Source organism: Hemicordylus capensis, chromosome 4, assembly GCF_027244095.1.
Source record: "Hemicordylus capensis ecotype Gifberg chromosome 4, rHemCap1.1.pri, whole genome shotgun sequence".
NCBI lineage: Eukaryota > Metazoa > Chordata > Lepidosauria > Squamata > Cordylidae > Hemicordylus > Hemicordylus capensis.
The window spans coordinates 174,299,658-174,324,624 of NC_069660.1; the positions used below are offsets into that span (position 1 = coordinate 174,299,658).

The window sequence follows — 24,967 nt, forward strand, 5'->3', positions numbered from 1 at the left end:
ACTGGTACAGCCAGCTTCTTAAGGTCATTCATTGTAGGTTGGATCACACAAGCTTGCATCTTCCAGAGGAATAGTCATGTTAATCTGATGTAAAACAACAACACACATACACAGGGGTTTAGCCACCACTGAGCAGCGGGGAGAACAAATGTCCTCGAGCCACCAGTGTCTGGGGGCCCCATGACCTCCCCCCAGGGTTGGCGAATGAAGGTGACAAATGAAGCACTTGCTAGAAGGGGCCAATGGGTTGTGCATCCATTCCCCGGTGATGGCAATGCCCTTGGCACTAGTGCGTGGGCATGCTTTTGACACCAGTGCCAAGGACATGCCAGCATTAGGACATGGACACACTGCCCATTGGCCTCTCCTTGCTGTTGAGTGCTTCTCTCCCTCACTTGGAGCAAGGGTGAAAAAGGAAGCACCCAGCCAGTGCATAGAGCACTCACTGACTGGGAGAGGCTGATGGGTGGCACAACCATGTCTCAGTGCCACCCACCGCCTGATGCCAATGTGTCAACATCAGGGGTGTGGCTAGCATCGGGGTGTGGCCAGCGGGGGGGGGCATATTCAAATATAGTCCCAGAGCAGCCTCCAACCTTGCTAAGACCCTATACATACATATCACCTGATTGCATTGGATGCCTTGTAGCTGACTATGTGAACTCACTCATTGTGTTTGAAGTGTCATCTGTGATACATCAGTGTGTTTAGATCTTTGATGGTCCATTCACACATACAAGTCATCACTTGATGTTGCATTCACCAAGTGATAAATGAGCACATGTGAACCAGTCCTGAGCCATTTTGGAAGGGCGGTATATAAATCAAATCAAATCAAATCAAATTTTTAAAAAATAAAAATAAAAATAAATGAATAAATAATGCAGTGATTACTTGTGTAAACCCGAATGCTATCTCCCTCTTAGTTCATTTCATTGTTATTAAATGTATGTATTCTAAGTATCTGTAGCCATTAATTTTGCTGCACTCTTTGACTCTCTGTCCCAAACATCTTTGTCGTGTTTAAAATCAAAAATTGATTTTAAAAGAACTTTACTAAAAATGTGCATTTATATGTTTTAAGCTCTATGCATCTGTTGACTTGGGGATAAAGTGGACTCTCCTTCAAGACCATGTGTCAAAAGACCATATTTTTTGGTAAGAGACATATTGCTGCTCTCCAGAAATACTTGAGACATTACTGACAGAGAAAAATGACACTAATCAAACGTTGAGAATTTTCTGAGATGGTACCATAAAATGGTTAGAATGCTAATTTCTATATTTTAGGTGTCTGCAGTTCTCTGCTCAAATGTTCATATTGATGAGAAAATTTTAAAAGCAGGCTCTTTTAGGTAGGAATTTTCTGAATCTATTGGCCTTTCTGTATTTTGAAGCTAGGCTTGCCTGCTGTATGTATGAGTGGCCTTCAGAAAGTCACATTCTCTCTGTTGCATTGTTTCCAATCTGTAAAATGAGACTAGATTTTAGGAGGCATTTTCCCTCTGCCATGGAATTCTCTGCCATGGAATTCTTGGCAGCCTTTGTGCAAGTGATTAACCTCTGAATTTCATTATTTCATTTCTGTAAATGGCACAAGTGTCCTGTAGAGCGTCTTCTAAAAAAATAACTTAGGCAAGCAATTTGTTTTTGCTATTGATTGATTGCTGTTGATTGAGTTAACAAATTGCGCTTTGGCCCTACTTTGTGATCTGCCCAAGATTGAGTTACTTTGAAAATAAAAAGTTGGCAACTCTAGTTACCATAGCAATTTTTGGTAACAGATTTTCTAAGTGAACCGCTGTAGTTTTTCCTTCACAGATATTTTTAGAAGGCTACCAATATATCTTTCAACCGAATGCTACTTGTCTCTCAGGAATTCTCTTAGTGCAGTGATCGAGGCTTTCATCATTCCCCTTCAGATACCTTGGCGAATTGGGTTTAGGCATTTTGCTGTCTTTGCTGTCAGAGTGAATCACGAAGCTTGCTCACACACCTAATACTAAACTAGGGATGCCCAGCCTGAGTTAGGCTGTGCATGAGAACTGCCGGAATTGAGCCTGATCCCAGCGGTGCAGTGCTGCCTAGCCCAGCTTTTTAGCCCAGCTGTTACCTGAGGTTAAGGGAGCAAGTGCTCTCTTAACTCAGGCTACCGAATTGTGTGTTTGCTGGAGATATGTCTAGCCCCAGCGGACACAGAGATGGGCACTTAGAGCTCCTGTCTCCTGGGGAAGTCCCCCAATGCACTGAATGTGTAGTGCAGTGCATTGTGGGATCTCTGGAGCCAGGATGTGTTGTCCCGGCCTCTGGAGCTTCACCCTGCAGGCACGCAGCATGGATTGTCTGGGAGTGTGGTCCACGCTCCCAGCAGGAGTCCACTGGTCATCTGAGGGGAAGGTGAGTACAACCAGCCTTCCTCTCTGCTCACCCGCCACCCCACCTGCCTGGTTGTGTGAACAACCTCCCTGTTGCTCTGGTACACCACTAACCTGGAACACAAGCTCCTATATGTTTGCACTAGTGCAGTGCAGGGGTAGGCAAACCTGGCTCTCCAGCTGTTAATGAACTACAACTCCCATCATCCCCAGCTGCAGTAGGCAAAAGCTGGAGGCTTTACACACAGGACTTTACCCTGAATCTCCTTCGGGAGAGAGTGTGTGCATTCACACACCAGACAAACCTACCCCAAAGACCCTTCGAGATCCTTGGACACACTCCACACACAGGTTGGGCTTTGTCTTGCAAATTCTAGCTTATCTTGGTGTATTTCTGGGTTTTTTAAATGCTGGTTTTAAGCTACTTTTTCTGAAAACGTTGGAACAAGTAGGGAGAGGCACTGACATAGAATCATTAACATGATCAGAGGGATACTCGCTTTACAAATGCAGATTTAGCTCTTTAGTTAAATCTCCCGCCACACTGCCCCATTGGCTAGAAAGAAAACACAGAAATTGGCTAGAAGACATTGGCTAGAAGGAAAACACGCATGTGAACTTGCATCAAAAGCAAACCTGAGAGCAGAGGGGAGGGGCTGCTTCCCTCAATGCCATGAGTGTAATTCGAAGTAGCTTCGCTCATTAACCCTGCAGCATGAAGCCATGTGCAAATAACTCCCTGGAGAGCCCAGGTTGTCTACCCTGCACTAGTGCAAACATGTTGGTACTATCCTGTGTGATAAAAGCGATCTTCAAAGTGATCTCTACTGTTACAGTCCAAGACCAGCCAACAAATAATAGTCTAAAATACAATGAAACTGTGTTCTAGCAAGGAAAAGAACCAGTAAAATATCCCAACACTGCAGCAGCCCAGACCTTGTATACAGTTGATTAGGAAGCTTGACTAACAAGCCTATGTAACAAAACCCACCAAAGCATATTCTGACAAGGGCTGATACATTCATTGAGGAAGTTTTAATATGAAAAGTACAGCAGGAACAGAAGACACTGATGATCTTTTTCTGTGGAATAACTAGATAGAAATATCACATGCAAGTCTGTTTACTACAACATGTTCATAAATTAAACATACTTTGTTGTGAAGATTTGTATTTTCTGTCTCTCCAAGTAACTCCAAGTGCCAGAAGACATTAGCCTTTCATGCTAATTAGAGCAGACGGTTTATTCAGTCCGCTAAAAAGAAAATCCCCTTAGAACAGTATGTAGCAACAACACGTTTTGAGCTAGTTGTTTTATTGTATTTCTGAATAATGGTGTTTTGAGTGAGCAACAGTTTGCTCAACACTGTGAGTGACTGAAAATTGGATCTCCAGATCCCAGGTTCCATTAATGTCTTTGTGTGAACTTCACATTAACAAGTTTCCTAGCTATGCTGCAAGAGAGCAAATAGAAGGAAATTTGCTAGGGCAAATTCATGAAGTGTTCCATATTTTTGTTTTAAATCTTTGGTTTTAGAGATTTTATTGTATTTTAAATTGTTTTAATTATGTTAATGTTTTAATGGTTTTATATTGTGAGCTGCTCAGGGCCTTTTTTTTTTGGTATGGGGCAGTATGTAAATATACTAAATAAATAAAATAAATAGGGCTCTCTGGGAGGCGAGGGCTTACAGTTATAGTTGTTATCTCACTTGATAATAATTCTCACTTGATCATCTATATTATTAATCCCCATAGACGTGCCTCTGTGGGGATGCGTCCCGGCAACCCAGTGGATTGGCTGGGAAGCCGAGGTGCCGGATTGGCTGGGTGGTGGAGCTCACGCGCGGCAGGATTCATGAGACAGTTGAGCTGCTGCCCAGGGAAATGGTGGACGGGTGGGCGGACGGCGGCGGGACCAGCCATGGCGAGCACTGCGCGCCGCCAGTGTGAGGAAGCGGCAGCAGGAGCAAACGGGCCAGCAAGCTGGTCAGAAACCACAAGCGGGGAGCGGGGGGAGAGAAGCGAGAGGGTGGGCGGTGGTTAGAGACACCTGGGGGAAGAGTTAGGGAGAAGGGGCTGAAGGGGGGGTAGCCAGGGAGAACTAGGGGCGCAGATGCTATGCGCCCGGTCAACTAGTTGATATAAATTTAACATCTTGAGGGGCCCAGTTGGAACATATTCATTTTACAGAGATTACTAATTCTCCCAAGTTTGGCATCCAAGTCTTTTTTCCTTTGTATAGAATGAGTTAGTAAGATGTGGGCTTGTACCATGCCAGGAATCAAATGGAGTCTGGAGGCACCCAAAGAATGTCCAAAATCTACTGGGGATATTTGGGTTGAAGCCTTAATGTTGAAAATGGACTTTGGAAGTAGTCCAATTTGCATGTAAAGACTGTCATATGAATGGCCCACAAGAAGAAATGATATTCCGCCCTGAGCCATTTTTGGAAGGGTAGTATAGAAATCAAACGGATAAATAAATAAATAAATCAAATTTCCTTTGAAAAGTCTGCATGTATTCTATATGTTAGACAATAGTGTTGATTATTAGAAACCTAATTGAAATTTTGGTGCCTTGACTCTCTTGAGAGAAGCGCTGTACATAAGTTTGAATGCTATTGATTTATGTATCAAGATTACTTGCCCATAGCAAAAATAAAATAATAACAAAATAAAATCTAAGAACCAACAGCATAAAAACATCCAAGCACAAATGAATTCGAAAGCAGTAGTAACACATCGCCATCAGTAAAAGAAAAGAATACCACACCCAAATCGGTTTAGAAAAGGTTTGGAGAATAGAAATAACTTAATCTGGCATCCATAATTGAAATTATGTTGCCTGGTGGTCTTCTGTAGGAAGGCTATCCCATAATTGCAGCCCTTCACTGAACACCAAAGATCTTAACAGACAAAAAGAGCCAAAGGTTGTCAAGAGATTCTCCTGAAGGTACACTGGCTACACTCCTACATACTCCTACATACAGGGCAAAGTAAGCACTTTAAGCGGTGGTTCTCTTATATTTCTCAAGGGGAGAGCGTCATTCATTGAGACGCTCTCTTATATTTCATCAAGGGGAGAGCGTCATCCCTAGCATTTCTTTTTAGGTTGTGAGTCCATTTGGACTATTCACCCCTCCCCGCAATTAGGGATGTGCATGGAATTGGCAGGGGCCGGTTTGAAGGCGGGTGGCATAGTTTTAAGGGTGGGGGAGGGTGCACTTACCCCTCCCTCCACTTTCCCCCCACCTGCGCTCCGTTTGTAAAGTCCCCACCGAGGCAGCAGTGTACTTCCCTGCTGCCCTGTTTCCTCTTTGACCAGAAGTGCCGGGTGTGTGCACACCCTCCCCCCCTTAAAGCTATGCCTCCCCCTTCGAACCGGTGGAACTGCCGGCCGATCAAACCGGTTCTGAGGCCCATAAAGGGCCTCCAAACTGGTTCTGTGCACATCCCTACCCCGCAATCCCTTTGCTATGTAAACTGGGAAATTTGTTGTTGAAAAGTGTTTGAATAAATTAACAACAACAACAACAATAAATGAGCAGTCACTTTCTTTGAGCCTAACATATCTGACAAAGTTGTAGTAACATTCAAATCGAATAGTATCCAGTGTACTGCTTTGAGCTCCTTGGTTTATCACAAATGTGATAAACAAATAACAACTGTTTGAAGCCGAAGAGTAAATTGGAAATGAGATCAAAAAGCATTTCTCCATTTCATTAGCATTTCTCCATTTCCAGATCTATTTCTGTTATTTTTCCTTTTTTGGCAAGTAATATGTAGAAATGCGATTTAAAAATCAAGAGGCAGGAAGAAATCATGCATGGCTCCTTTAGCACCATGCTTATGGGAATAGTTAAATACAATTTTTTTTCTGTTGACTCACCCAGAGAAAATGTTGCTGGTGATAACTCTGGATTTATTATGCTTCCAGGGCTGTTGATAAAGTTGATGAAGACCCTAATTTGGTTCATATGGAAATCCAGGATTCCAGTGGAGGTATTTGGTGGAATGTGATGGCTGTTTCTTGTCTGGTTTTTGAACAATTTTGTTTAGATTCTGACATAATTGAAGGTTAACTTGCTACATGTTTGTTTTGTTGCTATTGTTGCAGCTGAACATGCCTTTATTAGGCAAGTTACTGGTTGGTTGGTGGTTCATCAATGGATTATATTCTTTACTGTATGTTAGTAAAGAAAGTAAATATTACCAAAATATTGTCAGTCTTCAGTTCTCTCACTAAAAGAAATCAGTCTGGTTGCCCTACCCCAGGGACTTCATACCACTCAGGGAAATGGGCAGTGTGACAATATGTATTCAGTAAGATTGCCTTATCTGTATCTAAACAATTTCCTTACAATAAACAAGACAATGAATAAATCCAGTGCCAAACAACTTTTGATTATAGAAAAAGCTACACTGTGGGGATATTATTAGGGCCAGCTAAAATGTCACGAAGTCATAGGCAAACCTTTGAGCTTTGTGACATTTTAGTTGGTCTTAATAAAGGCATACTATACTGTGGATTTTCCTGATGGATCATTATGACTATCTACTTTTGTGAGCTTTTGATTACTTTTCAATGGTGTCAGTTATCTCTCACTACTTGGATAGCACTTAGTCTCTGTAACAGAGATTTCTTTTCACTCTTTGTTATATTTATTGATTTTTCCATCGTTTTCTTTTCACCCTCAGTTTGTGCTACTCCATTTCTACTCTTGTTCTTCTTTCTGATGCTCTGCCTCTCCATTTTCTCCTCTTTTTTTCTTCCTCTTCTCTACCTGATCTCTCTCCAGCCCTTCTTCTTGCCATTGTCATCAGCCAACCTCCATTTCAGATTCTGTTCCTCTCTTTTCACTCACCCCACACTCCATAACCTTATGCTAGTAGTAATTACAGTAGCTAAAGAAGGGTCAAGTTCTGGAACAAACTCCCATGATTAGTTGAGAGCACCATTTAAGGTACACATGAGGCCTCCATCTGGACCCACATGGTCTGACCCAGCAAAGTTGAGCTCCAGTAAGTATGTTTATGATGTCAGGAATCTGACATCTCCCCCAAGCATCTGTGTTTGGAATGCTGTCTTATTACTGTGTGGGTATATAGTATGAATTAAAGAGAAGTCAAGATTCTTAGTTTCAGTGAAAAGGTTCATGAAAGTACAGTTTGTTTGGAACATTTAATAATGAACATTTAGCCCTACTTTTGAATTCCCCTGACTGGTGGTAAGTGGATAAGGTCACATGCCGAGGAAAGATGTGGGTGATAGTCCTGCTCTGATTTTCTGGGAATCCGACGAAGAGAGAGCACAGCTTTCCACTGGAATTTAGAACAGTCAGGGCAGGAGAGGCTTCAGGAATTGGTCGGCCATCACTTCACCTGAGGACAAAGGAGCAGGAGGAGCTGCAACTACTACTACCCCATACCAGTCTATTCAGAAGCTTGTTCACTTCAGCAACCTGTTTATTTTAGCTGGAGCAAATGAGGAACTCCTAATCTAAGAGGACAGAAGCATCTGCTAAGGAAGACAGATCTGTGTGACTGTGAGGTGGTGGTGGTGGTGGTGGTGATGCTGCAGGAGGCTCTTTCTGCTTGTTTTCTCCCTTTTATGAGAATGTAGGGCATGGTGATAGCAGGGCAGTCTGAAAACCTTCCCCTGCTCTGGTTGACTATTCTAAACCCCAGGGGAAGGGAACCCACTCCCCTCCCCAGACTTCTGGTCTCCCATCCACACCTCTTCTTTGGGTATGAATAGGTTAAGAGACTTCAATATATCATGAGCCAGTGGATTGTATATTTGCTGAATGAAGGTTTTTGGGTCAGTATAAACTGGTGCAAAAAATTAATGTTGGCATGTTTGGAGTGATATCTCTTTATTTCTTTGCAAAGTACTTATCGGATGTTTCTTTGCCCTCTTTAGGTTTTCATTACATGGCCTGTCAATTTCCAAACTGTTCTGATAAAACACCGAGAGATCCATTTTGGGGCAATATTGACAGAAACTCCCTGACAGTGCAGGATGACTACATATTCCTTCAGGTAATGGCATGAATGAAAAGATAAATTACATAACTCAGGTATGAAACATAAGGACCATACAAACCAAAATACAGTGGTTCCTCGACTTACGTAGTTAATCCGTTCCGAATGGACGTTCGTACGTCGAAATTTTCGTAGGTTGAAAAGCGCACCCACGGAGGTCTGGAAACACTCGTAAGTCGAGGAAACCGCATCTAAAAATTCGTAAGTCGAGGAAGCCAAATCTAAACCGCCAACTACTTCCGGTCTTTTTTGGCGTTCGTAAGTCGAAAACGTTGGTTGTCGAGTAGTTCGTAGGTCGAGGGACTACTGTAGAACCCTGTTGCAAGAGTCACAGCGTACAAATAACTCTGTAATCCAAGATGTTTCTTAGCAGCCCTGTGAAAAATTGAAACTGTTGGCCAATCCCCAATGAGCTTTGTCGGCTTCCTTTAGATACCTTTTGATGAAGAAATAACTTCAGTCAAGGTTTGGTTGGACTACATTGCCTGCAAGTTCACCAGAAAAGTATTTAGTCAACTTTAATATTAAGGACATACCTCCAGTCATAGATAGCAATTGGAAAGTAGCATATGCAGATTTTCAAGAGTGCCCTGCATGTCCCAAGGTCTATGTAACCAACAGTTCACTAACCCAGTTCACTAACATATGTAACATATATAACATATAATATATATAACATAATGTTACATATAATATATATTATTACATATTAGGGGTGTGCAATTCGGGTTTTCGGGTGATTCGGCTCGGACCCGAGCCGAATCACCCCCGTTCTGTTTTGTGCCCGAATCTGGGTCACCCGAATCACCCTTGATTCGGTTCGGATTCGGATTTAATCCGAATCCGAATCGATTCAGGGGGTAAAAAGGGGCCCAGGGGCAAAATTTTGGGGTGGGGTGGTAGTGCCCAATGGGTAGAGTCTACAACCCCAATTTCAGGGGGATTGGGCAAAGTCCTGATTTTTTGTGAATTTTTAAAGTTTTAGTGACTTTGGGGCAGTTCGGGGGCATAGCATGGGATCTGGGCAAAAGGAGTGGGGTGGGGTGGTAGTGCCTAATGGGTGCAGGCTACCACCCCAATTTCAGGGATTGGGCAAAGGGCTGATTTTTGGTAAATTTCTGAAATTTTCATGTCTTTGGGGCAGATTGGGGCATATTGGGGCAGAAAGTGGGGCCTGGGGCAGAATAGTGGGGTGGGGTGGTAGTGCCTAATGGGTGCAGGCTACCACCCCAATTTCAGGGGGTTTGGACAAAGGGGTGATTTTTTGAGAATTTTTGAAGTTTTGGTGACTTTGGGGTAGTTTGGGGGCAGAAAGTGGATCTGCCCCAAAATAGTGGGGTGGAGTGGTGGTGCCTAATGGGTGGAGGCTACCACCCCAATTTCAGGGGGATTGGGCAGAGGGCTGATTTTTTGAGAATTTTTGAAGTTTGGGTGTCTTTGGGGCAGATTGGGGGCAGAAAGTGGATCTGCCCCAAAGGAGTGGGGTGGGCTGGTAGATAGTGCCTAATGGCTGGAGGCTACCACCCATCCCCAATTTAAGAGTGATTGGGCAGAGGGGGGAATTTTGGTGAATTTATTTTTATGAGGTTTGTCTTCATAAGGTGAAGTGTGCTAAATTGATTACTTCCTCATATTATTCATAGTAAAGGAAAGTGTGAAAAAGTGAAAGTGGGGTCATGAGAGTTGTTTAATTGAAAAAAATCTCATTTGCTATGATAGAATGAGAATTCACACCTCAGAAAAAACTTCTCATTCTATCATAGCAAACTCTTAAATTGGGGATGGGTGGTAGCCTCCAGCCATTAGGCACTATCTACCAGCCCACCCCACTCCTTTGGGGCAGATCCACTTTCTGCCCCCAATCTGCCCCAAAGACACCCAAACTTCAAAAATTCTCAAAAAATCAGCCCTCTGCCCAATCCCCCTGAAATTGGGGTGGTAGCCTCCACCCATTAGGCACTACCACTCCACCCCACTATTTTGGGGCAGATCCACTTTCTGCCCCCAAACTGCCCCAAAGTCACCAAAACTTCAAAAATTCTCAAAAAATCACCCCTTTGTCCAAACCCCCTGAAATTGGGGTGGTAGCCTGCACCCATTAGGCACTACCACCCCACCCCACTATTCTGCCCCAGGCCCCACTTTCTGCCCCAATATGCCCCAATCTGCCCCAAAGACATGAAAATTTCAGAAATTTACCAAAAATCAGCCCTTTGCCCAATCCCCCTGAAATTGGGGTGGTAGCCTGCACCCATTAGGCACTACCACCCCACCCCACTCCTTTTGCCCAGATCCCATGCTATGCCCCCGAACTGCCCCAAAGTCACTAAAACTTAAAAAAATCGCCAAAAATCAACCATGAACCGAATCACCCGAATTTTTTGTGCCCGAAATTCGGGTGATTCGGCTCGTGCCCGAAAAAATTCGGGGGACATCGGGGGTGATTCGGTTTGGCCCCGAATCACCCGAAATTGTTCGTTTCAGGCACAGATCGTTCTGTGCCCGAAATTTTTTGCACATCCCTATTACATATACATAAAATGTATGTAACATTATATAACATATATAACAGTTCACTAACATATGAGAGCCAGCGTGGTGTAGTGGTTAGAGTACTGGACTAGGACCGGGGAGACCCGAGTTCAAATCCCCATTCAGCCATGATACTAGCTGTGTGACTCTGGGCCAGTCACTTCTCTCTCAGCCTAGCCTACTTCACAGGGTTATTGTGAAAGAGAAACTTAAGTATATAGTACACCACTCTGGGCTCCTTGGAAGAAGAGCGGGATATAAATATAATAACAACAACAACAACCCATCTTCAGATTTCAACCTCCAGCAAAAAATATGTCATGGGTAGAACTGGATCAACTGGATCAATGCTGTATAACCAGTCATCGGTGGATGGAGGAAGTAATTCCTGTCCTTAGAGACTGGCTTAGCAGATCTGGGCTGCTTCATTTCAACCTATACATGATATGTCATTTGAACACTGAGATATTGGGTTGAAAGCTGGTACAAATGGTGCAGCAAATAATTATAGAATTCAAGTTCAAACACCAGCCCAATCCTCTCATCCATTTTTAAGAGAAGGAGAAAATCCAAAATTTAGTGCAATATACAGTCTGCCCTGCATACTAAGTTCATAGACTGAAAATTCTGCCTTGCATATTGAGTTCATAGACTGGAAGTTAGTGTTCATGTTCATATCGCAATTCTGTGTTTCAAGTTTGAGTGCCTGCTCAACCCCCCACCCCCATCCTTGATTTCAAGGTGGCCAGGAATATGTAAAATGCAATTGAATCCTTGAGCACTGAGATGTTGGGATAAATGTTGGTGTGCACAATTTTAACATAGTTCTTAGTTGAAGTTTGATGACCTTGGCTTAAATGGAAGGAACACTTATCTGCAAGAAATCATCTTTTTGCCAGGGAGGAACTGAGACAATCCACAGGGAAGCTCCAACTTCAAGTGGTGGTGGTGGGGGACTCGTAGCTCACTGCACAGGGACACATGCAAGCCAGGATTGAGCCCAGCAAGGAGCAATAGTAAAACCAAAGCCAAACCCACCGGTACATGTCTGGCCAGCAATAGCCATGTCAGAAGCAAATGAGGAGGAGCAAGCAGTGCTCAAATCTCACACTATATATATTACAGAGTAGCACTCTTAACTACTAAGTTACAACAGCAGGATGGGGTGGGGTGGGGAAACACACATAAGGGGCTGGTTCAGATGAACACAGCCCCCACTGCCCCACTTCACTCGATTAAGGTGGGGATGCGCCAAGAGCACCCCCTTCTCTGACATCACTGAAGGACGTTGCAACTAGGGATGTGCATGAATCGATTTTTGCTATTATTTATTTATTTATTTATTTGATTTCTATACCGCCCTTCCACAAATGGCCCAGGGCGGTTTATATTAAAACAAAATAATTAATATCTATTAACAATTAAAAATAGAGACTATAAAACACCATAAAACAATTAATAGTGAAAAGATTCAAAACAGTTTAAAACCCCGGAAAACCAAGTTACAGCTAAAACATTTTTTAAGCTAAAAACGTTTACAACAAATTAAAAACCCTGGAAGGCCAGGCCAAACAGACAGATTTTGAGGGCTCTCCTGAAGGCCAATAATGAATTCAAATTATGGATTTCTGCTGGGAGTGCATTCCACAGCCCAGGAGTAGCTACAGAGAAGGCCCGCCTCTGAGTCACCACGAGATGTACCGGTGGTAACTGGAGACGGACCTCCTCAGATGACCTTAACGGGGATCATGTAGAAGAAGGTGCTTTCTAAGGTAACCTGGACCTAAGCCATTAAAGGCTTTAAAGGTAATAACCATCACTTTGTATTTTGCCTGGAAACATATTGGCAGCCAGTGCAACTGTTTCAAACAGGCATAATATGGTCTCTCTGGGTTGCCTCAGAGACCAATCTGGCTGCCACATTTTGAGCTAACTGAAGTTTCCAAACTACGTACAAAGGCAGCCCCATGTAGAGTGCATTGCAATAGTCAAGCCTGGAGGTTACCAGCTGATGCACCACAGTTTTGAGGTCGTCCTCTTCAAGGAATGGGCGCAGCTGTCAAATCAGCATTATTATTATTTTACATTTATATCCTGCTCTTCCTCCAAGGAGCCCAGAGCGATGTACTACATACTTACGTTTCTCTTTCACATCAACCCTGTAAAGTAGGCTAGGCTGAGAGAGAAGTGACTGGCCCAGAGTCACCCAGCTAGTTTCATGGCTGAATGGGAATTTGAACTCGAGTCTCCCCGGTCCTAGTCCAGCACTCTAACCACTACACCACACTGGCTCTCGGGAGGCTCTCCATAGCCTCCACCTGAGATACCAGTCCTGGGTCCAGGAGTACTCCCAAGCTCCGTACCTGCTCCTTCTGGGTGAGTATAACCCCATCCAGCACAGGAAAATCTAAGTCATCCTTCAGATGGTGAACCCCTACAATGAGCATCTCCGTCTTTATTTTAGTTCGAATCAAATCAGCCTGATTTGATTTGAGCTCAAATCTGCTGTCCTCGAATCTGGGGTCAATTCAATTTGAATTTATTCAATTCAAATTTGAATTGATTTGGCCTAATTTTTAAGGACTTGGGGGCGCCAAAGTGGGTTGGTGCCCCCAAAGGAATCAAGCAAAGGGGTGAATTTTCAGATGTTGTGGATTCTTGGTTTGAAAAAAACTTCTTCATAGGTATTCCCAAGGGTGATTAGATTTGACCTCAAATCTGTTCAGTGCCCCCAAGGATGATTCAATTTGAAGTTGTATCGCTTGAATTGACCAGATTTGATTCAGATCATTTCAACCACTAATTGATTTGCTCATCCTTAGTGACAACATGATCACAGCACATTCCTTAGCCATTTGTGAGGGGTGATAATCCGAATCACCCTCTACATGCACTGCAAAGCAGGGAGCCGGGTCTCACAATCAGTGAGACCCAGTTTGGAAGGGTGAGTGGGGCGAGCATGCAGGGCATACTGGGGAGACCCCCGGAGCTGGGAGGCGGCTTTTTGCCTCCCCTCTGGGGGTCTACTCATGAGTAACCGCGCCACAGCTCCGCTCCGCAAACCTGGTTTTAGGGCAGAGGTAGTTAGGTGAGTTACCCACCTAGGAACCAACGGGCTTGCAGCCGAGCCTGGTGGTTCACATGATGGGGCGAAATCGGGCCAGCCTCCGCTAGCCTGATTCATCCCATTGTGTGAATAGCCTCAGGGTTTTGCAGCACATATAGAGGGGTGATTTGGATTATCACCCCTTACACTTGATTAAAGAATGTGCTGTGATTGTGTCAGCATGTCTTTTAATGACGTCAGGGCAGGTGTGCTCTTGGCATATCCTCACCTGAAAGAAAGTCACATGTTTTGATTTGCCAACTTCCCACCCCAGCAGAGCTCCTGTGACCTTCCAAGTTGCATGACAGACAGCAGAGTAGCAGTACAAAGGCTGTTAGTGCATGCAGAGATGGGAAAGCTAGGAATGGAAACCTCCCCACTCCCTAGACCATATATACGATTGCGTGGGCGGGTAGGAAGGCTGCATGGAACCCGCCTCTCCCCCCCACAGACAATCCTCCCTCGGATCGCATTCCCACACAATCCGCACTGCTTGAATATCCCAGAATGCACAATGTATGTGGTGCATTGGGGAAATCCCACAGGAGCTGTAGGCGCCCGACTCTGTGCGTGCTTGGGCTTCAAGCAGCCTGAGCACCCACATGACCCCTGCTTGCACCCTTTACCCTGGCTATAAGCTGGGATTAAAAGCAGGGTTAGGCAGGGATCCGGCACTGCACACAAGCAGCCTAGCCCGGGCTGGGCTGCTTATTTGAATAGCCTTCCTAAGTTATCTACACTGAAAACACAAGGGGGAGTATGGCTGAGGCAATCGGGAGACCTTACAAACATACTGACGCTGCTCCTAACTGGTGAGGGTGGAAAGAATGGTTAGCCAACACAGTTTAGGCAAGACATGGCTGGTGATATTGAAGATGGGGGGTGGGGAAGAGAGACATGAGAGACCTTTACAGCATTCATGCCTCAAGGTAGTCTTTGTATTTCATGCCTTTGTGTTCCCCCCCCAATGTTGCTTATCTTTCTGGGGTTCATTGAAAGTTCCAGTTGCATGTTAACTGAGGATTGCCTGATTTGTAGCTCTCTCACTAAACTGGCATCTCCACTTATTAAATGTTTACATTGTGGTGTTTTTTTTTTAATTTTTAATCAGCAGGTATGATGCATTTTCTTGTTCCTTGTGCAGTGCAGTTACAAACTGTTGGAAAAAATACTTTTTGCCTTTCACAGACATCATCAGCAAACCAAACAAAGTATTATGTATCTTACCGTCGGAATGAATTTGTACAGATGAAACTGCCGAAGTATGCTTTACCCAAGGTAACAAAATGCTTTATCATGACCAACACACATATCCCCCCCCCGCTCTGTTTAGCCCAGAAGGGATTTGTTCTGTCCTTCAATGGATTTTCCCATCAGTTCCTCTGTACATTAAGTGTTTGCACTAACACTCAGGGGTTCATTTTTGAAAAGGTCTGTTACATCCCTGACCACTGTCCAAATGTGGAATAGATCCTTTCCCCCGCAACCCTGCCAGCCTCGATGTTGGTAATGTTTGTGTTAACCTCAGCCCACAGTCCAGCTTTAGAATATCCTTACATGATCTTCTGAAGTATAATATATGAATTGTACAGGAGTAAGTAAGTAATAAGTTTATTGTTATAACCCCTGGTCGTAACAACATGTAACATAAGAGAAAACCAGGAGTAATCTTTGGCAACTGTTGCTTACCAAAAGAGATGATTCTCAAAGCTCCACCCTCCTGATTGAGCTCCAGTTGCACGCATCCAATCCCCTCCTGCTTCCTTTTAAAGAATTGGTTCACACTAAAGGCAAATGCCTTATAAGGATGCAAGCCTGCTGCCAGGCTCACATTGAGGCAGCACTCTTCTGCATGATCCCCACCGCACGTTAAGGTCATCTGAGGAGGTCCGTCTCTAGTTACCACCAGTACATCTGGTGGCAACTCAGAGGTGGGCCTTCTCTGTAGCCGCTCCTGGACTGTGGAATGCGCTCCCTGCAGAAATCTGTAATTTGAACTCTTTATTGGTTTTTAAGAGAGCCCTTAAGACCTATCTGTTTGGCCTGGCCTTCCAGGATTTTTAAATTGTTATAAAGTGTTTTTAATATACCTGTTTTTCAGCGTTTTAAACTGTTTTCTTGTTTAATTGTTTTATGGTATTTTATATTTTTAATTGTTGATTGATTTTAACTGTCTTTGTTTTATTTGTAAACCGTCCTGAGCCAATTTTGGAAGGGCAGTATAAAAATTGAATTAATAATAATAATAATAATAATAATAATAATAATAATAAGGCACTGTTTGTGAAAATTTGCAGTCCCACATGGGGGCTATAGATGTATATTCTGTCTGTCTGTCTATCATATTTATATACTACCTGATATATACATCTCTAGGCAGTGTACACAATTCAAACTACAATATAAAAACAAAAACATACAATGTGTGGTCATTGGAATTTGTGTGATGCAGAAATCTTGAAATGTTTGCTCAATAAAGCCCTGGTTAAGATGGGAATCTTGGTTAGTGCAAGCCATGGTTATTATCAGTACAGTTGTCATACTAAACCAGTTCTACTTCTCCATGCCAACCTCATCAGGAAATGGCATATCTTCCCTAAATGCCTGTCTAGAGGCAGTAATGGGCTGGATCAGGGATAACAAGCTGAAGTTGAATCCAAATAAGACAGAGGTACTGACTGTGGGGGGTCAGGACCCAAGAGATGGTTTAGATATGCCTGTTCTGGGCAGGGTCACACTCCCCCTGAAAGATCAGGTATGTAGCTTGGGAGTGCTCTTGGACCAAAAGCTCTCCTTGGTTTCTCAGTTTGAGGTGGTGGCCAGGAGCACTTTTTATCAGCTTTGGCTGATACTATAGCTACATCTATTTCTAGAGGTGAATGACCTTAAAACAGTGGTACATATGCTGGTAACCTTCAGGCTTGACTACTGTAATGCTCTCAACAGGGGGCTGCCTTTGTACGTAGTCTGGAAACTACAATTGGTACAGAATGCAGCAGCCAGATTGGTCTCTGAGACAACAGAGACAAAGGGACTACATAATACCGGTTTTGAAAGAACTGCAATGGCTGCCAATATGTTTCTGGGTGAAATACAAAGTGTGCTGTTTCTTACTTATAAAGCCCTTAATGGCTTAGGTCCTCCTTTGTCGTAAACACTGCCGCCTGTTACAATCTTCTGGAGAGGTCCAGTTACGGATGCCACCAGCTTGTTTGGTGGCGACCCATGACTGTGATTTCTCTGTGACTGCCCCAGGGCTTTGGAATATGCTGTCTACTGAAAAATAAGAGCATCTCCTTCTCTTTTGTTTTCAGGAAGAACCTCAAGGCCTGTTTTCAGGAACAGGAAGAACCTGTTTTCGCAGGCTTTTAATTAGAATTAATTTTTAATAATATAATTTTTTTGTTTTAATTACTATTTTATTCTATTGTTTTTATTGTCATGTATTTTAATCTGTGACTTTAAAATATTTTAAATTTTGTAAACTGTCTAGAGATGTGCATATCAGGCGGTATAGAAATATGATAAACAAACAAACCATGGATAAAGCTAACAAGGAAAATGAGGGGAATTCACACTAGAGTTTGAAGGGAAGTGTGTGCTCCTAAAGCTGATGCCTGATTTGCAAACCATGATTTGTAGGAAGCCTTTATTACATCTGTATCAGATTCAAGGCCCCATCTTGATCAACATTGTTAACAATTATAGGAAAGCCTAGCTAAGACCAGCAGGATGCAATCTCTTTTCTCAGGGTTAGGTCTCTAACCATGGCTGCAAGTTCAGTCTCAGTACCATGCCCAGGTTGAAAACCTGGAAACAGTGATCTGAGAGTGCCTGAATATGCCAAACCCATTCCCTACTTCAGGCTAAAAGACTGGGCAGAAGTTGGGCAAAGGATATGCTCTTAGTGCTGGTTTCTTAGATAGTGGCTGGATTGCTACACATGAAGGGACTTAAGAACTGAGCCTCCCCAGAAACTGTCATCCTCAGCTATCAAGGGTTTGTCAGGGGTCCAGTTTATTGCTTGCAGCTTCTCAGGTCCTTCTTGAATGATACTTTCTGGAGATGAGCCTCATCCATCCCATCCAGTGTCCCATTTGTGACTTACTGTTTAATTGCACAATTCCCCTTTGCAGATGTGATTGTGATGGTCCTCCCCTAGTGTGTTTATACTCCTCAGGTTTGCCATCTCAGTCATATGGAATCCATTGGCTCATATCTATCTTATAATAGCAGTCACACAATGTGTTATTTAATCTTCAGCCTTTCTGCTCCAAATAATACATATGAAATTGATTTGTGGGGTTAGGAATTAATAGGGGTGTGAACGGACCGGTTCGGAGGCCATTCTAAAGGCCTCCAGACCGGTCCGGACACGGGTGGTTTTGGTTCGGGTGGGGGGTTCTAAAGGAGTACGGGGGGGTGTTACTCACCCCCTCAAGAATGGCACCGTATATTATAGAGTAAGCGGGCGGCATACCTTCCTGCCGCCCGCTTCATTCCCCCTCCTCTCGGCGCGGCTGCAGTGAGTCATTGCGAATAATCTTCTTCCTCCGTTTTGAACATGCAATCGGGCGGCAGGGTATCACCCAGTCCCTGCCGCCCGGCTCTTCAATTCTCCCGGCTCGGCTGGCAGCCGCCCCCCGCAGCCCGAAGACCCCTGCCGCCCCTTCCCTTCCCATACTCAACGGGTCGGCAGGAGAACTCCCCTGCCGACCCGTCCCCTTCGGCCACTGAGCTGCAAATGGCTTCTAGGAAGCCTTTTGCGCGCCTGCGCAAAAGGCTTCCTAGAAGCCATTTGCAGCTCAGCGGGCGAAGCGAGCAGACGGCAGGGAGTTCTCCTGCCGCCCGCTCTCCACTCTCTGCTCTAAAGTGGAGAGCGGGCGGCAGGAGAACTCCCTGCCGTCTGCTCGCTTCGCCCGCTGAGCTGCAAATGGCTTCTAGGAAGCCTTTTGCGCAGGCGCGCAAAAGGCTTCCTAGAAGCCATTTGCAGCTCAGCGGGCGAAGGGGACGGGTCGGCAGGGGAGTTCTCCTGCCGACCCGTTGAGTATGGGAAGGGAAGGGGCGGCAGGGGTCTTCGGGCTGCGGGGGGCGGCCGCCAGCCGAGCCGGGAGAATTGAAGAGCCGGGCGGCAGGGACTGGGTGATACCCTGCCGCCCGATTGCATGTTCAAAACGGAGGAAGAAGATTATTCGCAATGACTCACTGCAGCCGCGCCGAGAGGAGGGGGAATGAAGCGGGCGGCAGGAAGGTATGCCGCCCGCTTACTCTATAATATACGGTGCCATTCTTGAGGGGGTGAGTAACACCCCCCCTATTCCCTATTGGAACCCCCCACCCAAGTGCCGGACCGCAGCTCCGCGGTTCCGTGCACACCCCTAGGAATTAATACATTTTCTTTGGCATGTGATAAGCATAAAGAGGCTGAACGCTGTGTCTCTGGTACACATTGCACTTGATATCAATTATCTTCCCTTCAGGATTTACAAATTATCAGCACGGATGAGAGCCAAGTATTTGTGGCTATCCAGGAATGGTATCAGACGGACACATACAACCTGTACCAGTCTGACCCACAGGGCATCTCCTACTCGATCATCTTGGAGAATGTCAGGAGTACCAAGCAGCCTGAGGAGAATGTGCTAATTGATATTCTGGAGGTAAAATGCCCATCACTACTTAGACCTTAATTTTGGCAGACACATCTTGTTCCTTGGTCATTCCTTCAGCCTCTTTGGCTGTTGTTATAAAGGTGTTGAATGGGAAGTATTGCTCTTTTGCCAGAATGGAATATGCATCGCACTGTAAATATATCTTACTTCTTTTAGAAGAACTTGGCTTGTTTAATCAGATGTTTTAGCTGAATAATTAATGAATTGGTTAACTCTGATAAATTAGCATACAAATTTTAAAAAAAGGAAGAGAAGCTATGCCTGTTTAAATGATGCATGCAAATGTTGCTGAAGGTACCATCTTAAAAGACTTGTGTGCCTGAGAGACCAGGGGAGTCTGGATGCCTCCTAGGAGGTAACTGCCATCTGCAGTTGTACATTCTTGTATTTAGATCAATAACAAAAAAAAATCTGCTGCCTGATTAATCAGAAACATCTCTTTAATTAATCAAAAGGATTTTGATTGATTAATTAAACTGATTAATTGACTACGTTTTGCAGGTCCTGTCTATGTATATATTCACCTCATCTCCTCTGCATGATATATTCTCACACCATCAGTCAGCAGGGAGAAACAGGAAGATAAAGAGTTTCCCACTTGTGTGCTTGTGCTCTGAGTTCTCCAGACAGAGTGAGGTTCCCATGGCACATGCCTTGTTATTTGAGATGTGTGTTCCTTGTCTGGGTCCTTTATAGCACTGATGAGGTGCTATAATTGGCCATCGGTCAGAGTCCTAACCTTTGTTGTTGCTGTATGGGGGTGGGGTAGTCAGTTTAGTTTCTCCATTGAGTTCAGTTGGGGCGTTCTAGCTTTTATGCTGCCATAGGGGGAGGGAGCAATCTGTCAGTGAGCATAGGAGTCCAAATAAGGCGTGCTACATTCCTTGTACCAGCAGACATGCACTGGCACTACAGGCGTGCCAGTATAATGTTATACAGAGCAACTGTGGTGCTAAACTAGTGTACATTACCAACACTATCACACCTTCAGGCTCTGCCAGTACAAGTGTGTGTTTATGCATCCAGTGAGTACAACTTGAGGATAGTTTGTGTTGTCGGTCTTGCATTTTTAGATTATGACCATTTAAAGGTTATACGTTTCCGGGCAAAATACAAGATGCTGTTTAATGCCCTAAACAGCTTAGGCCCTGGGTATTTAAGAGAACGTCTTCTTTACCATGAGCCCCACCACCTGTTAAGATCAAATGGAGAGGTTCGTCTGTGGTTGCCACCAACTCATTTGATGGCTACTCAGGAACACGCCTTCTCCATTGCTGCCCCTGGACTTTGGAATGCTCTCCCTGTTGAAATACGAGCCTCCCCATCTCTGGCAACTTTTAAAAAGGCACTGAAGAAACATTTATTCACCCCAGCTTTTAATTAGATTTCTGGTTTAAATTTTTAAGGTTGGTTTTAAATGATTTTAATGTTAATGATTTTAATGTTTAAATGATTGTAATTGTTTAATTGGTTTAATATTTTAAATTATTTTAATTGTAAACTGCCCAGATACACAGGTTTGGGGCGGTATAGAAATATATTAAACTAGCTCGGCCAGGCACAGAGCATCTGCACCTCTAGCCACCTGCCCCGTCGCCTCCCCCACCACCCGCCCTCCGCCTCTGTTTCCCCCGTCACCATTGTTTTCTCTCTGGTTCCCTGTCTGCCCGGATTCTTCCTTCTCCTGCCTGCTGGCCCACCTGCTGGCTGCCATCGCTGCCTTCTTCCCCGGTCACCGCTGTTTTGCCCGCTTGTGTGGTGCACGGCCCACCACCATTTTGTCCTCCCATTCGTCATACTACCGGCCACCCACCACAGTTTTCCTTGGCCACTGCTGCCACTGCCATTTTTCTCTCTCCCACCCATTCTGTGGCTAGCCTATCTAGCAACTTTCTAAACTCGCAAGAGAGCTGCCACGCATGGGATTAGCCACGGGTATGCCTTAGAGAAATAGATAGATAGATAAAAGAGAAAGAAAGAAAGAAAGAAAGAAAGAAAGAAAGAAAGAAAGAAAGAAAGATGCATCTATGAAGTTAAGAAAATACATCAGGAACTTTTGGGTGGTGAAAATTGCAATCCATCTTATAACTGAATAGTTGGACCCGTCACTCCTTCATGGAAGGTATTGTTAATGTGCTTCCATAGCAGATAAAAAGCTAAAATCTAGTACAAATATGGTCCAAGACACCCTAATTCCTAGAAAATGCTGAAAAGACATTTGTTTTCACTCAAGAAATCCAGAATGTGGATCTGCCTAACAATAACAGTCAAGTGTAGGACAGAAGAAGCCATGTCGCAGATGGGATGAAATGCTAGGCTGGGGGAGTAGGGGTGTGCACGGAACCGCGGAGCTGCGGTCCGGCACTGGGGTGGGGGGTTCCAAATAAGGACGGGGGGCTTTACTTACCCCTCCCAAGAACGGCACCGTATTTCTTTGAGCAAGCGGGCGGCATACCTCCCTGCCGCCCGCTTCATTCTCCCTCTCGGCGCGGCACGGCTCCCTCCTTTTGAATTCTGAATTGGGCGGCAGGGTATCTCCCAGTCCCTGCCGCCCTCTTCAGTGCCCCCGCTCGGCTGGCGGCCGCCCCCTCCGAGCCCCCAAGACCCCTGTCGCCCCTTCCCTTCCCATTGCAAGGGGTTGGCAGGAGAACTCCCCTGCCGTCCCCATCCCCTTCGCCGGCTGGGCTGCAAATGGCTTCTAGGAAGCCTTTTGCGCGCGTGCGCAAAAGGCTTCCTAGAAACCAATTGCAGCCCAGCTGGCGAAGGGGACGGCAGGGAGTTCTCCCGCTGCCCGTTCTCTAAAGTTTCTTACCAAAGAAGAAAGAAACTTTAGAGAACGGGCGGCAGGAGAACTCCCTGCCGTCCCCTCGCCGGCTGGGCTGCAAATGGCTTCTAGGAAGCCTTTTGCACACACTCGCAAAAGGCTTCCTAGAAGCCATTTGCAGCCCAGCCGGCGAAGGGGACGGGGACGGGGACGGCAGGGGAGTTCTCCTGCCAACCCCTTGCAATGGGAAGGGAAGGGGCGGCAGGGGTCTTGGGGGCTCGAAGGGGGCAGCCGCCAGCCGAGCGGGGGCATTGAAGAGGGCGGCAGGGACTGGGAGATACCCTGCCGCCCAATTCAGAATTCAAAAGGAGGGAGCCGTGCCGCGCCGAGAGGGAGAATGAAGCGGGCGGCAGGGAGGTATGCCGCCTGCTTGCTCAAAGAAATACGGTGCCGTTCTTGGGAGGGGTAAGTAAAGCCCCCCCCGTCCTTATTTTGAACACCCCACCCCATCTGCCCGAACCAAAACCACCCTGTGTCCAGACCGGTCTGGAGGCCTTTAGAATGGCCTCCGAACCGGTCCGTGCACATGACTATGGGGGAGTCTTCACCTACTTTAAAATGGGAGGGAGTGAACTTCTAGTGACAAGAAAGAAGATGTTCTTGAAAATGGGACAAGCCACATGTGTGAGACTTTTCTGTCCGTAAACTTTAACAATCGTAGAAATGGTGTAGGGGAGAGGATAGCTAGGATACCTATGCACTATACATATCAGCACAACTAGTTAATATTTATTTGGAATATCTGTCTGTCTGTCTATTTGAATGTTTCAACATGCTCTCATCAGCAACTAATGGATTTTTTTAAAAGGTTGTGTGAAGTTCATAATGTGGCAGTTAAGAATGCAGTGTTAGCAGAGTTCATATACTGTGAGGCTGTTCACATGCACAGCCAAGACCAGGCTAAGAAAGCCAAACCGGCTTGGCTGTGCATGAGAACTGCCGGTAGCCTAGGGGGTTGCCGGCAGCACTTCACTGCAGAGCCAGCCTCCTAAACAAGATTAAGGGAGCCAATGCTCCTGTAGCCCTGTCTTGTTTATTGTGTGCAGCGCTGGCTGCTTTTAGCTGGTGCTGTAGCAGTGACGGGCACCTGCCCATCACTGCAGGGATACCCACAATGCACCATGCACTCACGCAGTGCATTATGGGATTTCCAGGGGGGCAGGATGGCACATCTCGGCCCCCAACCCTCCACAATGCCTGGGTCAGCAGAGGATCATATCGGTCCATGGGGAGCACACCCAGCAAGGGAGGAGTGGTCGTCTGTGGGGAAGGTACGTTTAAGCAGCCTTCCCTGCCACCCACCTTCAAGCCCTTCAAACTGATTGTGAGAAAGGCCTCTGTATATATGATACTTGGGTCTCATATATACATATATATCATGGGATACCAAAGTCATTAGAGTACTTCCATGTGACACCTGAAATCATCTAAAGCACCCTTACTACTAGAAAAATCTGAAGTGGGCATTGTATAGCTCCCCTTCAAATTGGGGACATGAAATATACCCCAGATAGGTAAGGGGTCTCCAGAAAACCCAGAAACTGGAATTTGGTACACAGCTAGTCTAGCCACTCTGATTACTAAAAAGGCCTCAAAAGGGACATTTGAATATCTCTCCTTCAAAACAGGTGGTGTGAATGTACTCCCAAATAGTTGTTTATTTAAAATTATGCTACTCTCCCTTGCAAGTAACTCAAAGCACCTTACAACACAAGAAAATATAAAACAGTAACCCATCAGCAAGTGAAGTTACTCGTGTATCACCTATCCCTGCTAACTTGGCAAAGAGGCACCTTTTAATGTGGTGATTCTCTTTTATTTAGCAGGGGGAAAGTAACTGGCCCTATCCACCCCCAGCACAGTACCTCCAGTGACTGTTGCTGGTGTCTGTCTTATGTTTCTTTCAGATTGTGAGCCCTTTGGGGTTAGGGAGCCATCTTATTTATTTGTTATTTCTCTGTGTAAACTGTCCTGAGCCATTTTTGGAAGGGCGGTATAGAAGTCAAATAAATAATAATAATAATAATAAATAATAATAATAAAAACTGAAATTTAATACACACATAGCCCAAGACATCCTGAGAGTGACTTAACCATGCACTGAAGGAATCTCTAGTCCCATGCCTTGTTCCCATGTTTAGTAGCATCCTTTTCAGGTGTACACATGTGAAATAATTATTCTGTATGTGCAAGGCTGTTACCACATGGCCATGAGTATCTCTGACCTGGAGCATATGACCATGACTTTCATGTGGTTTTATCTAGGAAGTTGCAATGAAATCAATATAAATGGTTTTGAGATAGTTGGCATACCCACTTTTCTCTTATGGAACAGCAAAGCAAACTGAATTAAGTCTGTGCTGGATAGATGTATGAATGCTGCTTATTACCTTTCCTGCATTTTATTTTTAT

At 44.9% G+C, this 24,967-nt stretch overlaps 1 protein-coding gene across 6 annotated transcripts in view; it reads left to right on the forward strand.

Annotated features, from left to right (window-relative positions):
- The window catches only part of SORCS2 (sortilin related VPS10 domain containing receptor 2), a 248,591-nt gene that overhangs the window by 137,055 nt on the left and 86,569 nt on the right, over positions 1-24,967 (forward strand). For all 6 annotated transcript variants that reach the window (XR_008305630.1, XR_008305629.1, XM_053243173.1 and 3 more), the window contains exons 5-9: positions 1,085-1,158; positions 6,314-6,378; positions 8,300-8,418; positions 15,248-15,337; positions 19,540-19,719. Coding sequence is in view for 4 of the 6 variants with exons in the window: in XM_053243173.1 (XP_053099148.1) it covers positions 1,085-1,158; positions 6,314-6,378; positions 8,300-8,418; positions 15,248-15,337; positions 19,540-19,719 (528 nt within the window). In the remaining 2 variants the exon portion in view is untranslated. The remainder of the gene's footprint in view (positions 1-1,084; positions 1,159-6,313; positions 6,379-8,299; positions 8,419-15,247; positions 15,338-19,539; positions 19,720-24,967) is intronic.